Source organism: Ursus maritimus, unplaced genomic scaffold, assembly GCF_017311325.1.
Source record: "Ursus maritimus isolate PB19 unplaced genomic scaffold, ASM1731132v1 scaffold_1, whole genome shotgun sequence".
NCBI classification, from domain to species: Eukaryota; Metazoa; Chordata; class Mammalia; order Carnivora; family Ursidae; genus Ursus; species Ursus maritimus.
In genome coordinates this window covers 3,418,035-3,433,468 of record NW_024423343.1, presented here as the reverse complement: position 1 = coordinate 3,433,468, position 15,434 = coordinate 3,418,035, and the positions used below count along the sequence as shown (strand labels likewise).

General features: G+C 56.1%; 1 protein-coding gene across 1 annotated transcript in view; it reads left to right on the top strand.

Moving 5' to 3' along the window:
* RAMP1 (receptor activity modifying protein 1) overlaps nucleotides 1–14,679 on the top strand; it is a 42,652-nt gene extending 27,973 nt beyond the window's left edge. Inside the window, exon 3 of the mRNA XM_040638679.1 lies at nucleotides 14,112–14,679. Coding sequence (XP_040494613.1) covers nucleotides 14,112–14,367 — 256 coding nt within the window. The 3' untranslated portion in view covers nucleotides 14,368–14,679. The remainder of the gene's footprint in view (nucleotides 1–14,111) is intronic.
* The last annotated feature ends 755 nt before the right edge of the window (nucleotides 14,680–15,434 follow it).

Here is a 15,434-nt window from a genome sequence, read left to right as displayed (position 1 = left end):
AGAAAGCCCGGTGGGCCTGCAGGTCCTTGTGCTGCTTCTGTCTCTGTGTTCTCACCGTCCTGGGGTGCTGGGCTGCTCCGTGGTGCAAGCTTGCCCGGGCTGATTCTGAATCACAGAGAAGCAGCTGTGGATGGCTGGAAGCTTCTCTCTTGCCGTGGGTGGCAGCGGCTTCCCTGCCTGGGGGAGCACATGCTCGCAGGGAGACGGGACGGAGTGCTGCCAGGCCGGGGACCGGGGTGGCTACTCCTACCCGTCCCAATTGTGGTTCTCCCTCGAAAAGTTAGGTAAGGGCACGTGGGTACCATGAGGAGTTCAGAACCAGATATTTAAGTGTTGGCCGTTTGCTGCGGACTCCACAGGGGCTGGGTCCATGCTGTGCCTGGTGGGGACCCAGGAGGCAGGACCTTCACCCCCTCCTGGAGCCACAGCCCCATAGGGTTTAGGCTTCAGGACCTGGCCACACTGCCTCCCAGCACTGTGGCCGCTGGGGACCCCTCTTTCTCTCTCAGGGTGAGCCCCGGGAGTAGATGGAGGGTCCACGGGTGAGGGTCTCAGCAGCTCCATCAAGTCAGGAGGGAGATGAGTGTTCTTCCTTCCCTCAAGCACACCCCCTCCAGGCCAGTGCCGGGGAGACCGTTGGTGCCTGGCCTCACGGGGCTTCAAGGACAGAGGCAGAGGCTCCCCGACAGTTGTGGGGTCCCCGGTGGCCAGGTGCCATGTGTGCAGGGAGCGGGCACCTCGGAGGGAGCTTGTCAGCCTTGCTATCAGCCAGCGACCACTGTGCCCCCATGACAGGTGAACACACCACTGCTCAGTGCTCGGATTCTCACCGCCAGGCGGGACACTGGGGTGTAGAATGTTCCATGACCCTGCCCTTCCCCCCCACTCAGTGGTGCCCTGAGCTCCGAATGTGATAGGCCTGGGGCAGTGAGGGCACAGGTGGCAGGGGCCACTTGGACGAGGCCGAGAGTGGGTGGGATGTTGGGGGGGGGGCGGCGCAGGCATCCCTGTGGGGGAGGACTGAGTGGGGTCCCTGAGAAAGATGGCATCATGGAGACAAAGGGTCTTCGGGGTGGGACAGACAGCAGTGGAACCAGGGTGGGCTGGAGGGAAAAGCCCTTCCCTCCCGTGGCCTGCATAGCTTCGCGAGGGTAATGTCCTGGGGTGTCAGTGTCCAAATATAGCGCCCCCGCTGTCCACCTAATCCTGGGACTCAGACACATACACCCCCACATCCCAGCGAGGGTGGGAGTGGCAGCTTCGCTTTCCCGTACCTGGTGTCTGCACGGGGGGGTCCCAGACCTCCCTGGGGGTTACAGCAAGGACAAGGGTGTGGGTCACACTGATTCCTGGGCCACAGCGGGCACAGCTCAGTGATCAGCCACAGTTCCCTGGGTTCTCTGACGCCTGCTGGATTTTACAACTGTGGATTCATGTCCCTGAGCTCCACACCCCAGGAGCCTGGTTCCTGTCCCAGCCTGTTCTCAGAAGAGGCACCATGCCCTCGCCCGCCCGGTAGGCGCTGTCCGTGGGGAGCCTGGTTTGGCAGCACCCCGGGCGCTGTGTCTGCTGCCAAAGCAGGCTGCATGCGGAGCCAGGGATGGATTTAGAAACCTCTGCTTCCTCCCGGCGTGAGCAGAGGCGCCCGGAGCTGCCCGGCACCGAGCCACAAGCAGGAGCCGTGGAGGGAGGCTAAGGAGACCAGGCCCAGGGGGGACAGGGTGGCCGGGGTGCCTCCTCCCCAAAAGGGGCTTCTGGGGGCAAGCAGGGGAGGTGGCCGCCGACATGGAGGAGCTGAGCAGACATGGCTCAGACCCTGGGCCCCCCCTTGGGCCACCTCCACAGCTCCCTTGTCTGTATGGAGAGGGTAGGAACGCTGGTCCCCAAAGCTGCTTCACGGAGTAACAAGTCTATAGGATTATGTCCCAGTATCTCCGGGCCCGTGAAGGGCAGAGAGCCAGGCCGTCAGCAGTCCTGGGTGGAGACCATTGCCCTCAGCGGTGGGGGGCATATGGTCATCCTACCCGAACCTAAGCAGGTCCCCATTCTGCACACCCGCAGCTCCCTGGATGGCTCCCATGTGGCCTCCTTAGTTACAGGGCATCCATCGCCAAGGGAACCAAGACTGGGCCTGGCCTGACCCCAGGGCCTGGTAGCATGTGCTCCAGCAGGAACCCACTGCCCCTGGTGCACAGGCTGACCAGCCCGACCACAGCAGGGCAGCCAGAGGGATGCACCCCCCTCCCTCCGTGTCTCTGTGGCCTGGGGTCCCCAGAGCCTGATCTCCCAACACGGCACCCTGCGGTCCCCCGTCCCCCTCTAGGCCCACCGGCTCCTACACCCGCAGCTGTTTCTCTGCAGGCTGTGCCCCGTTGAGGAAGCCAGGAGGCCGCTGAGGAGCTAACACTCTGTCTGCAGACCCCGGAGAGGAAGGGGTTCGAGCTATACCGTGGCCTGACTAGTGCCAAGCTCAGGAAACCAGGGCTGTGTCTAAAGCTGCCTGGTGTGGCGGCAAAGCTCTGTGTTGTCCACCAAACTCCATTTCAATCTCCCAGAAACACAGGAAACACTGGTGTCCCCTCAACGGATAGCAGTCAGCTTGACTGGTGCTTTCCCCATGGATCTGGGGGTGTGGGGGGCCTCCGGGTACCGTGGCTCCCTGGTGTCCAGCTCAGCCCTAGGACGGTCTTCCCAGACGGAGATACCACAGCTCAGAGACACCAAGTCTCTCGCCCAAGGACACACTGCAACTTGGCAGGTCGTAGCCTTCACAGGGTGGCTGGCCAAGGTGGGGGCTGAAGCCCCACAACCTGCCTGGAGGAGGGGGTGCTCTTCCCCATTCCGCACACTGCCCCCTGCACGGCATGGCCCCCACACGTTGCTTCCAGGCCCCGCACACGGCCCCCTGCACGGCATGGCCCCCACACATTGCTTCCCCAACTGGCCTGGATGCAGAGCTGAAGAATCTTCCCAGGGAGTGCCCCCCTGCTACCCCAAAGTGCGCTCCGGGTTCCAGGCCCAAGGGTGGGCTCTGGGGCTGGTGCGGGAATGCAGAGCTCTGCGTGTATGGACTGTGGGTCTGTGCTTATGAGACGTGTGTCTGGGGGTCTTGGGCCTGCCTGCAGACCCCGTATCCAGGCAGGGAGGCCCAGTTTCCTGGATACTGAAGGCTGGAAGGGTCAGTGCCCTCCACCACCTCTCCCTCCTGGCCCAGGATTAGGGAACAAGGGCTCCAGAGTCACAGACACGTCAGCCTTGTGCCCTGAGCCCTCCTGGGCCCCACAGAGGGGCCAGGGTTCCACGGGGAACTGGGAGGAGCCGCCCTGCCCTTCCCAGCGTCGCAGTACGGTGGGGAGACAGCTAGCGAACGGGCAGCTGCAAGTGGATGAAGAGGGATGGGTGGGAGATGCGGGGAGGACGCAGCCAGGGCGTGTGCACCAAAAACACCAGGCCCGAGTCCTGACTCGGAGGAAAGACAAGTCCACGGGCAGGGGGCTGGGGGGTTCGAGAGGAGAGCCGGCGGCCTCTCCTGCCACCCTGCTCTGGAAGCCGGCATGGAAGAAACCACTCCTCTGCTGAACAGGAGCCTGACACCCTTTCTGGCTCAGGGGTCACAGAGCAGGTCGCGCCACCGTGGGTCTCGGGAGGCAGACAGAAACCAGAATGTGTGAGAGGGGCCAGGTTCAGGCTCCCAAGGCTGAGTGTCTGCCGCATGCCGTTAGGATGGGGGTGTGGGGGTCACCTCCAGGGGCAGGGCCCTCGGGCCTTGTCTGTGCTGGCTGAGAGGGGACTGCCCCCCGGGGCAGCAGAGTGGAACGACCCCAGACCCCCGGCTTGCATTTCTCCCTTGTGGAATGTCTCCGGGGTTGGGAGGCCAGGAGCCCAGAAGCCCAAGGCCCAGTGGGGTGGGAAGGGGGAGCACCAGCCCGAGGAGGCCACAGAGGGCTGTCCAAGCGTGGCCAGGCCTTTCAGCTCTCCCCTGACCCCTTCTGCTATGTATCAGCTGATGCATGTCCTGGATGGGCGGCGGGCGGTTCTGAGGAACTGCTGGGTCCTAGCCAGCAAAGGAAATACCAGCTGCTTTCCACTGGCCTTCCTCTTCTTCCCTGGAACCTCCAAGGGCTGTTTGTTCTCTGTTCTACTCATATTCTTCATTTTCTGAGGAAATGGCACTTGTCCACCTCCCTCGGCCAGGCCCGGGGTCAGGGAGGTAAACGAGCCCAGGAGCCGGCACCAAAGACGTGACATGGACTTGACCTCCCCCATTCAGCGGGTTTGTTCTGGGTCTTCAGGATGTTGGTGGGAACCTCGTAGTCCGTGCACGTGAGCGCTGCGAGGGTGGACAGGCCTGGAGCTGCTCATTCCCTGGGCCCTCTGGGGACACGAGTTTGCCAAGATGTCCGGGGTCCCTGTTCTACAACATAAGGAGATAAATCGTCGGAGGAACCTTGGAAAGATTCGTTTAAAAGTACGCGTTTGGGTGCAATGGTCACACTAAGGCCAAAGCCGTCTTGTCCGAGCCCTCCGGCAGGTCAGGCCCAGGCCCCAGGGGCTCCAGGCCCTCGGCCTCGTCAGATGCCCGGCGTGGTCGGCTNNNNGAGCTGCCGGTGCGGGGGGCCTGACGGGGTACCGTCCAGCTCCCCGCTCCGGCTGCCAACTGCAGGGCTGTGGGGTGAGTTCAGGTGCACAGGAGGCTCGGCAGCCCCACACGCCGCCCCCCTCCCCGGCCCAGCACACGTTCCCAGGCTGATGCCAGTGGAGCAAAATGTTTTTTAATCATGAACGAGTCGTCTTTCGCGTCACCCCGCAGCAAGAAAAACAAAAGCTGTCCCGCCCCACGCGGCCTCCTGGCTCACTTGCGCATGTGTCCACAGGAGAAGGAGACCCCATGGGCTTGGGTATAGCCGCCCTGATGGACGCCGGCCCCTGGGTCTGGGGTCCAAGGCCCTTTGCAGAGACGAGCTGGCCCGGCACGCTCCCTCGAGGCCTGCCGTGGCTTTGTCACCGGAGGAAGCAGCCCCTGCGGTGGCAGCCCCGCCCTGCTGTGGCAAGGCTCCGCGTGACGCCAAGTCTTGGGTGGGAGCTCTGACACCGGAGACGGAAACCACAAGGGAGAGGACGGACCTGACCACTGGAAGACGAAATCAGCCGATCGCCCTGTAATGGAAATGCCCCGGGGTTCCAATAATGAACCCGACAGGGGCCGTTGGTGTGGGAGAGAGTTTTCTCTCATTAAGAAAAGAACCTCTTGGTGGTTTTACAGGGTTTTTTCTTGTTAATCAGAAATGAATGTCGAATTTTATCAAATGCCTTCTCAGCTGGTGCTGAAATGGCCGTATGTCATTTCCCTTTGACAGGTTGGAGTGAGATTTCGTAGTTAGTTTGAAGCCTTCCTGAAATGAACCTTGCTTTAGGGTGTCCTGTGCGACTGGCTCAAATCTGCTAGCGTCCTCTGTGTACTTTTGTGTCTGTTCATAAGTGAGTGGAGGACGTCTGTGGACATCTGTGGCTCCAGGGCACGTGGGCATGCCATCCTGAGAGGCTTGGGATCAGGGTTTTTATTAACTCTTTAAAAAGACTTGGGCAGGGGCGTCTGGGTGGCTCAGTCGGTGAAGCATCTGCCTTTGGCTCAGGTCATGATCCCAGGGTCCTGGGATCGAGTCCCGCCTTGGGCTCCCTGCTCAGCAGAGAGCCTGCTTCCCCCTCTCCTCCCTGCTTGTGCTGTCTCTCGGTATCTCTGTTTCTTTTTCTCAAATAAATAAAATCTTTAAGTAAGTGAGTAAATAAATACATAAAAGACCTGGGGAGCTCAAAAGCTGCTCTTATGATCTTAAAATTTGAAAGAACTTCCTGAGTCTAGCGCCTTTTGTGAAAGTAATTCTCTACTAACATTTCCATGTTTCTTCTCAGATTTTCTACTTTTTTTAAAAGATTTTTTAAATTTATTTATTCATTTGAGAGACAGAGATTATGAGCGGGGGGGGCAGAGGGAGAGGGAGAAGCAGACTCCCCGCTGAGCAGGGAGCTGACGTGGGGCTCGATCCCAGGACCCTGGCATCATGACCTGAGCCCAAAGCAGACACTTAACCGACTGAGCCACCCAGGCATCCCATCCCTAATTTCTTCCAGATTATATGATCCAGCCATATAGATTACATGGCTGGTTTCACTGCAACTATTTTTCTGAAGAATCAGCTATTGAGTTTGCTCACTCATTTTACTGTTTTTAAAAATATCGCTAAATATTAGTTTTTAACAATTACTAGCGCATTTAGATGATTTGTCCTTTGGAAAGATTTATTTTGTTGTTTTTTTTAAAAAATGTCTTGATTTGGAGACTTCATGTATTTTCATGTTTTTGTTTAGTAATAAGATGGTTTGCGACAGCGGATTTTTCTCAGGATTCAGTTTGGGCGCCATCCCCTTAACTTTTACGAGTAGTTTTGCCATCGTGTTCTAAATAGCGTGTAAACGCATTGTCAAGTTCTCGCTGGACCTCAAGATTGTGTGAGTCCTCTTTAATTTCTGGAGATTTGATGATTTTTTAAAATTTATCCTTTTCTTACTAATTTCTGCTCTTTAATATTATAGTCAAAGACTACTGACGTATGATTTCCATTGTGGGAATCTGTCATTTTTCTTTGCTGTCTAAATAAATCCATGGCCTTTGAAAAGGTGGTTGATAATCTGCAGACCAGACACGTCACATGAAATCACTGAATACGGTGTGTTCGCTTTATTCTAGTTTTAATCTGCTCAGCCCTGTAAGGGGGTTGAAGTCTGCCATGTGAAGGAGTGGTCGGCTCCGTCTTGTGCTTCCCACATCTGTAGGCTGTCTGTGCACGGGGGAGCTCTCAAGACACTGTCCCAGGGCGCCTGTCCCTCTTGGCACACTTCTGTGGCCCGGGGCTGTGTCGTGCTGCGGAGACCACCCCTCCCCCGGGCCCCCCTGTCCCCATCTTCTCTCTTCCTTCAGCTTTGGTTCCCTTTGCCTTTAAGGTGACCCCGGTGAACAGGGTTAGCGGGATTTTGTTTTCTTCTCATGCTGTCCTTGCCTTCGTGGTGTTTGCAGGTTAGTCATTGAGACTGACAGCAAGTGAGCCATCCCATGAATCAAGTGCAAAGTGATACGTCTATGAGGGAAACGCCACTTTACCAGGAGGCCAAGAGGCCTTTTTGAGGAAGCGACATTAGGGATGAGCAGAGGTGGGCCTTGTGAAGATGGGGTTAAGAGCCGTCTAAGTAGAAAGAGCAGCATGTACAAAGATCCTGAGGCAGAAACATCACCAGCATAGTTAGCTTGTGACCAGCGAGGAGGAGAGGACATGGTTGAGGGTGGGGGCCACACGAGGCCTTTTGAATTCAGCATGGGAAAGCATTGAAGGTATGAAGCAAGGTGCTAAGAATTGGACAGTGGGCTGGGGGTCAGGGGAGGGTAGGGGTGAGGCAGCCAATAGTGAACTGGGCACCGGGGTGCGGAGGAGAAGAAAGCAGGGAGGGGTTTGATGGCCACCCCTGCCTAAGCTGGGTGGGATAAAGGTGAAGGGGTACAGAGAGGCCAAGGCCCCTGGACCAAATTTAGTACAGAGAAGTGGAAGCTGGTATTAGCAATGTGGGCTGTAATAATCCACCAAGACAAGTCACTTCTGCCTACTGCTGGACACAGTGACCGGGCCACAGGAGGGGAGGAGACACCTCTGGAGGAGGTGAGGAGAAATCCATGACACCTCAGGGGCTGGGCAAAGTTTCCCAGGTGGTGGGTGATGGGGCTGAGGCAAGGAGAACCTGGAAGTCAGGTGTGTTGACAGCTGGATGTGGATAGAACGAGCTTCACATGGGGGTGGGGACGGTCACAGCTGGCCCAGGAGGCAAGGAGCCTGCAGAGTGTGGACGCCCTCCCTGAAGAGGCGAGGGAGCGAGGACAGGGGAGCCTCTGGGCGGGGACAGGCCAGGCTGCGGATGGAGGGGAGAGGTTCAGGAGCCCAGAGGGAGGTCCTGGGCCTGGACTGCAAGGGAGGAGGTGGCAGGCCAGAGAAGCATCCCCAGGGGAGGAGACCAAGGAGAGAAGGTGCCCAGGAGGGGCGCCATCTGGTGGCCTCGCCCCCCCTGAAAGGCTTCGGCTGGAGCTTGTGGGTCAAGGCTGCAGGTGGGGCTGGGAGCCCACAGGACAAGTGCAAAGCGGGGAGGCTTTTAGCAGCAGTTTCTTTCACCACTGTCCAACTGTTGGCTGTTTTTCATAATGACAAATCTGCAGTGAGCATCTCCTTACATTACTTGTGTCCGCATTCTATGTTATTAATTTAGGATAATTCCCAGAAACAGAACTACCGGGTCAAAGGGTATCCCCAGGGGCGCCTGGGTGGCGCAGTCGTTGAGCGTCTGCCTTCGGCTCAGGGCGTGATCCCAGCGTTCTGGGATCGAGCCCCACATCAGGCTCATCTGCTGGGAGCCTGCTTCTTCCTCTCCCACTCCCCCTGCTTGTGTTCACTCTCTCGCTGGCTGTCTCTCTCTCTCTCTAATAAATAAATAAAATCATAAATTAAAAAAAAAGTGTATCCCCAGTTGTGAGGTCATTGACGCATACTGCCAAATTCCTTTTCAAAAAAATGTTATCAATTTATCTGTTAGTGATGCCACAAGTGCCTGTCTCATTTCACTACACCTTCGCCAGCAGTGAGCATTCTTATTTTTAAATCTGGATGTTTGCTTCTTTTTTTCTTAATAGTGAGATTAAACGTCTTCTCAGATGCGTGTTAGCTGTTTGGATTTCCAGAAGAGCTGTTTAACCAAGTGTCACGGGTATCTCACTCTGCGTCTTGCACCCACCCACACGCCTCTCCAGCTCTCTGAAAGCCTCCCCCGCCATGTCATCTGGCATTCCTCCTCCCCTCCCACGGGGGGTGTGCAGAGCCGCTGGAGGCCACGCGTGATGCGTGATCCCAGACAGGCGGAGCAGATACTGAGGCAGATGAAGTAAACCTGAGTCCAAAAGTGCTTCCTCCTCAGACTTTGGAGGCTGAGACACACGTTGCCTCGTCAACGTCTGCTCAAGTTGATGGAACAAGAAGTGTATACTTCATGAGCCACTCGCCAGTTGTCTGAGAGGAAGCGATGAAGTAACATCCACTTATTGGGCACCTGCTGTATGTTGGGCCCTTGACCTTATTTAACTTGATCCACCCTGTAACCCTGCCAGGTGGTCTCCTCATCGGAATACAGGGAGGCCAAGGCTCACTCAGATAGGGGACGTGAGATCCCCAGGATCACTTGTGATAAGCCATGGAGCTGGGATTTGAATCCAAGTCTGTGGGGTGTCAGGGCCCAGACTCGGATACCACACATCAGGGCCAGTCAGGGCTGGGTGGGGGACAACACCGACCACAGGTGTCCCCAGAGCAGACCACTTGCCTGGGGCATCCATGGGCATCGGCCTTCTTGTCAACAAGACATGTCATGGCGCCCTTGACTTAGGTCCCAAACATTGGAAGCTCCCACCATAGTGTTGAGGAAAATGTCAAGCAAAGTTTGCTTAAGGGCCCAGAATAGAAAGTCTCAGCCCCCCCCCCAAAAAAAAGGATAATTGTTCAGTTACGTGAGACCTGAAAATAGAGGGTTAAGGCAAGAATATTTTTCGTGATTATTTTGGGCCCTTCAGTCAGTACTATGTTCTACTGAAGAGAAGAATGTCTGCACTCTGAGGGGAATTCTCTTATCACACCCTTGCTGACAGGGCTCAAAATATTTATTGAAAGTTTCAGCTGTCACTTCTGTATAAATAAACAGGATGTGGACAGCCGACTGCGTGTTAGAGATATTTTTAGACGGGGGTGGCTTTGCAGACTGGAGGGATAACATTTCAAGGAGAAAGTGCCTGAGCCCAGAATAGCCCACCAGAGGCTCACCCTCCGCGTGGCCTCAGCGTGGGGTCTGAGGAGTCTCATCTCCTAGTCAGGGGCTCTTCCCCGTCCTGGTTGGCCAGCCCAGAGATGGCAACACGTCTTTCTAGGGACATCCCCACTCCACCCCTCAGGCACAGAGGATGGGGGACAAGGTTTAGGACCGACTGCCCGTCACCGGTCCTGCTGACTAGGTGTGTCAGGTGGGCCTGAGGCAGGGGAGGAGTCAGTCATTCAAACCAATGTTTATAACACGTAAGCCTGTGGCCGATCAACAACCAGCCCAAAAGGCTGGACTTTGGGTGTTAACAATACGTGACGTGTTCAGCTTCTACTGGGCCAGGCCGTCCATCTGTGCTAGTCCGTCTCTCCTCATGGCGAGACCAGCCTGGCATGACTTCCAGCCGCTCTGTCCACTTCTGTTTTTACTTGAAACGCGAGTCCGTGCTCACTTGGGAAAATCGCACACCCCAATGGGCCCGGGTCCCACCACACCTGCTGCCGCCTCAGCCTGCTCACTCCCTCCCGGGGCCTCCCGCACCCCGTCCTCCCGTGAGGACTGAGGGGGCCCGCGGTCCCCGTGGCCTGGCTGCAGTGACCCAGAAAGCAGCCAGGGCAGAGAAAACAGGACTTCGCGATTTAGAGGCCATGTCACAGGAGCTGCGGTAGAGGGGCGCGGGAGGGGCGCGGGGTGCTGGAGACACCCTGGCCTTTTCCGTGAGCCTTTTCCAGCCGCTTTATGTTGATCTGTGGCCTCTGCTCCATTTACTCACTTTCTAGATCAAAAATCAGGAAGATCAGAAACGTATCTTTTAAAGATCCTCATTTTTACTGTTTATGGAGTTCTTCATCTGTTATGTTCCTCTGACTGAAATCTCAAACCTTTCTTATAGCCCCGATCTGCCGGCCGTGAATTCTCTCAGCTTCTTTTAGTCTGAGTCTTTAGTTCAACTTCATGTGTGGAAGCTACTTTTGCTGGGTATGGGCTTCTGGGCAGACGGGAGTGTGTTCCCACCACCACTGTCAATACTTTGTCACCCCGTTGTCCCCAGGCCTGCACAGTCTCGGTCAGAAGTCTGCTGACATCCTGTCATCGCTCCTCTGTAGGTGTCTGTCTTCTCAACAGACTCTAGGATTTTTTCTCTTGGATTTTTTTTCCTTATCTTTGGCTTTCAGGGGCTCGTTTGAACTCGATGTGTCTATGTGGTTGTTTATTGGCTGTTGCTGTCACTTTGGTTTTTGCCCTGTTTGGGGTTCTCTGACTTCTTGGATTTGCAATCTGATATCTCACTATTTTTGGAAAATTTTCAGCCATTATCTCTTCACATACTTTTTCGCCCCATTTCTTCTCCTCCTTCTGGGACTCAGATTACAAGTTGGAGTTGATATCATTGACAGTGTTATTAATTCACCACAGGGATGCTCTGTTTTTTTCTCTTTGTGTTTCTGTTTGGGTAATTTCTACTGACCTACCTTCAGGTTCACTAATTCATTCCTTAGATGGCACATCTGCTGATAAGCCCATCGAAGCAATTCTCTCTGATACTGTGTTTGTTTATTCAATTTCTAACATTTATCTCCGGCTTTCTTACAGCTTGCATTTCTGCTGAAATTCTCTGTTGGTGTCTAGTCTGCCTTCTCCACTGACCCTTTATCATATTCATCTTTTTGAGGACCCTGTGTGACAGTTACAACATCTGGGTCATTCCACAGTCTGATTCTGTTGACTGATATATCTCTTGACAAGGGGTTGCTTGGTTTCTGTTGCTTTGGAATGAAAAGTTCATGATTCTGTGTCGAATATTGGACATTCATGTATGGGACAGCAGACACCAAGGTAACTAGTGTTTCTATCTGGAAATGGGTGAGCCTCTTCTGCCAGGCTGTTAGGGTGGGGTGTGAGTCAGTCTTGTCAGGAATTGGGCTGGGCTTGGGCTTTATGGTTGCTGTGGTTACTTTCGGAGCACCACAGGCCTCCATACTTCTGACAACAGGCCACCGTTGCCTTGTGCTCAGAGTTGGGGCTGGGGAAGTGTCCTCAGTGCCGTGTCCCACCCTGCATGCCTGGGCCACACAGTGGGTCTCTCCCCACCTCGTCTGGGCGGCATACAGCTACTGCTTGTTATTCTGTGCCAGGTCCATCCTGGTGGCAGAGCCTCAGCTCAGACAGGCCCATGCCTTCAGGCACCTCCCTGTGGTGGCCAAATCCTGCCCTGCATCTGTGGGGTCTTGGCTGGGAGATTCCTGCCCCCCCCCCCAGTGGCAAGAGACCTCTGTTTGGTATCATGCAAGATCCTAGGCCCAGGATGGGTTCCTGCTGCTCTCCCAAGAGAAAAGAGTCTTTTCCCCTGTCCTTCTGTCAGCCACAGAGCATCTTTCTTGTGTCCTGGGGCTGGCAGGCTGTACCATCCCTCCCTCAGCAGCTTCAGGCTTTTGCTTCCCAGGAGAGAAGGGCCTGGGAATGTCAGATGGGCTATGGGTCTGTTCGCCACAATCCACTGCTCTTCCTCCAGGGGTCTAAGGCTGTCAATTCTTACGTGAGAAGTATTCAAGAAATGTATAGTGTTTGTGCCTGGCCCCATGTGGCAGCCAGTCTCCTGCCTGCCCCTCAACTTTCTCACGAGCACCCACTGGAGCCTCTTGGGAAGAAGTGGTGAGTCACAAAACTGCCAGTGTGTCTGGGGCTCCAGAAATTCCAGACTGACCTTCAAGCCCACAGTTGGCCTGTGGCAGTTTGTTACAAATGCATTTCTTCCCACGTCTGGTATGGCAGCTGTGTCTTGTTCCCATGCTCTGCCCCAGGTGGGACAGTCCCTGCACTGCTCCACCTTGAAGTAAGTTCCTTCACTGCTTGGCAGTCTCTGATGGACTCCAGAAAACAAATCATTTTTTTTAGTTTCTTTGGCTTTTTTTTTTTTTTTTTTTTTGCTTATTGTTCAGGTAAGAGCAACTACCTGGTAAGCAGAAGCAGAAGTGACTCACCTTCTGGAAACTACATCTTCATTTCCCCTAGAGTTGAATCCTCATTTATTAAAAAGTATTAAAGGTCGAACCACCATATCCAGCAATTACACTTCTGGGTGTACACCCCAGAGACCTGAAAGCAGGGCCTGCACGAGACGTTTGTCCACCCGTGTTCGAACCGGCTGTGTTCATCACAGTCGCTAAACACGGAAGCACCCAGGTGTCCATTGAGAACGGATAAATAAAATGAAGTAGGTGCAAACAGAATGTGATTCAGCCTTGAAAAGGAAGGAGATTCTGACACCCGCTACGTGATGACCCTTGAGGACACTATGCTCAGGGAAATAAGCCAGTCACAAAGAGACAAATACTCTACGATTCCACTTACCCGGGGTCCCTAGAGCGGTCACCCTCAGAGACAAAAGTTCGAATGGTCGGGTGCAGAAGAGGGAATAGGAAGTCAGTGTTTTGTGGGGACAGAGTTTCTGAAGATGAGAACGTTCTGGAGATGGACGGTGCTGACGGCTACACGACAGCATGAATGTATTTACTACCACCGAACTGGACACTTACAAATGGTTAAAATAGTAAAATAAAATTGTGCTATTTAAATTTTACCACAATAACAAAGAAAGAAAAAAACAATCGACTGGTGCCTGCCCCGTGCCAAGTACTCTTCCAGGCACTGGGATTACAGAGGTGGACAAAACAGACCAGATCCCTGCCCTCATGGCACTTATACCCGATAAATAAAACAGAAATGTTTCTCTGTATGATGAAGGGTGGCGAGCGCTGTGGGAAACGCCAGTGAGAGTGGGAAGGTGGGGGCTGGGAGATAAGGCCTCACAGGGAGCCCGGCCTTCCAGGCTGAGGGGCGTGCATGGCGTGAGGCTGGAGAGGCTGCGGATTTGTGCGCTGATGGCTTGTGGACCCAGGCCGCTGTCTGAGCACGCTTGACCGGGCCGCCTTTTGGGCTGCCCTGGCATGTGGCATCCCCGTCCCTGGAACCCCAGAAGCAGGGAGGGACGTCCCTAAGCCCCAGCTCACCTTCCAAGGTCTGGACATGTGCAGGACATCTGGGGAGCCCCTACGAACCGTCTAGGGTCTCCCTCTCCTAGAGCCTCGGCTGCTGCCACTGGGCCTGGACCTGCGGGGCGCTTGCCGCGGTGGGAGGCGGGGTGAAGCGCCCCCGGCTGGGTCCCCCCGGCCCTCGGCCGCGCAGGGGCTGATGGGCTGCGTTTCCGCCTGCAGGAGCTACGGAGAGCTCACAGACTGCACCAGGCAAGTGGCCGACCGGCTGGGCTGCTTCTGGCCAAACGCGGCCGTGGACGAGTTCTTCGTGGCCGTGCACCGGCACTACTTCAGAAACTGCCCCGCGTCCGGCAGGGCCGTGCGGGACCCGCCCCGAAGCATCCTCTGTCCCTTCATCGTGGTGCCCATCCTGGTGACCCTGCTGGTGACGGCGCTGGTGGTCTGGCGGAGCAAGCGCCCGGAGGGCATCGTGTAGGCGCGCGGCCCGGGGGGCCAGGCGGGAAGGCCGAGGGCCCGGCCTGGCCTGGGGAGAGCTTCCGGGCCCTACGTAGTGCAGGCCCCCAACCCCCTCCCTTCTCCCCAGGAAGAGCTCTCAGGATTTCGGGGTGGTTGCGGCACAGGCGTTAACCCTGAGGGGCTGGAGGTCGAAGCGACCGGGGTGGGGATCCCGGGTGCTCGGAGGGAGCGCGAGCGCAACCGTCACTATTCCTGGGGCTCTGTCTCCCCACGTCCCAACCTCAAACCAGACTCTGGATAAGTAGTTTGTGATTAAAAGGGTGTCCCCGAATGCGGGCCGCGTCATTATTTCTGGGGCTGGATCCCTGAGGGGAGAAGGTTGGAGGAACAGCAGCCCCTTCACATGGCATGTGCCTCTGTGAGAAGGGCCATCCCGGGGCCCTGCGGGGGGATGGAGGGCCGCGAGGCGCTCGTGCCCGGAGAGGCCCCGTGCGACTCTGATGCCCCCCCACAGGAGCTGGCACCACTGGTCCGAGCACTGCGGCCCACAGACAGGGTGAGGCCGGTTTGCTCAGTTTTTGCTGAGGCCCCTCCTCAAAGACTCCTTACCAGCCCTCGGGTCCAGGTACCCACCTCCATTCTGTCCCCGAGGGCTTTGCCAGCTGTTGCCAGGCTGCTGCTGCTCTCCCTTTCATAATTCTTTCCAAACCCTGCTGACAGCCACCTTCCAGAAGGTTCTGAATCCCCGAAGGGACCTTCCACACTGTTCCTCCCCGATGTCTTCTGAGCTCAGACCTCTGCCCTGAGGTCCCTGCGGCCCCCAGCCTGCCCTACCCTCCAGGGCCTCCTGGCCCAGGCCCTGCCCCTTCACAGGATGACTGATGGGATGTCATGGCCACACCCGCAGTCTCGTCCTCCCCCTCTGCCCCGCAGGCCAGCCTACCCAAACACAGGGGCCCAACGCCATTGCCTCCTGGAATGTTCAGCATGAGCGTACCACAACCACGTTGTGGTTGTGCTCAGCTGAGCAGACCAGGCCCCAGATGGACTCCCGCAGCCTCTTCCAAGGCACCTGCTGTCCCGTCA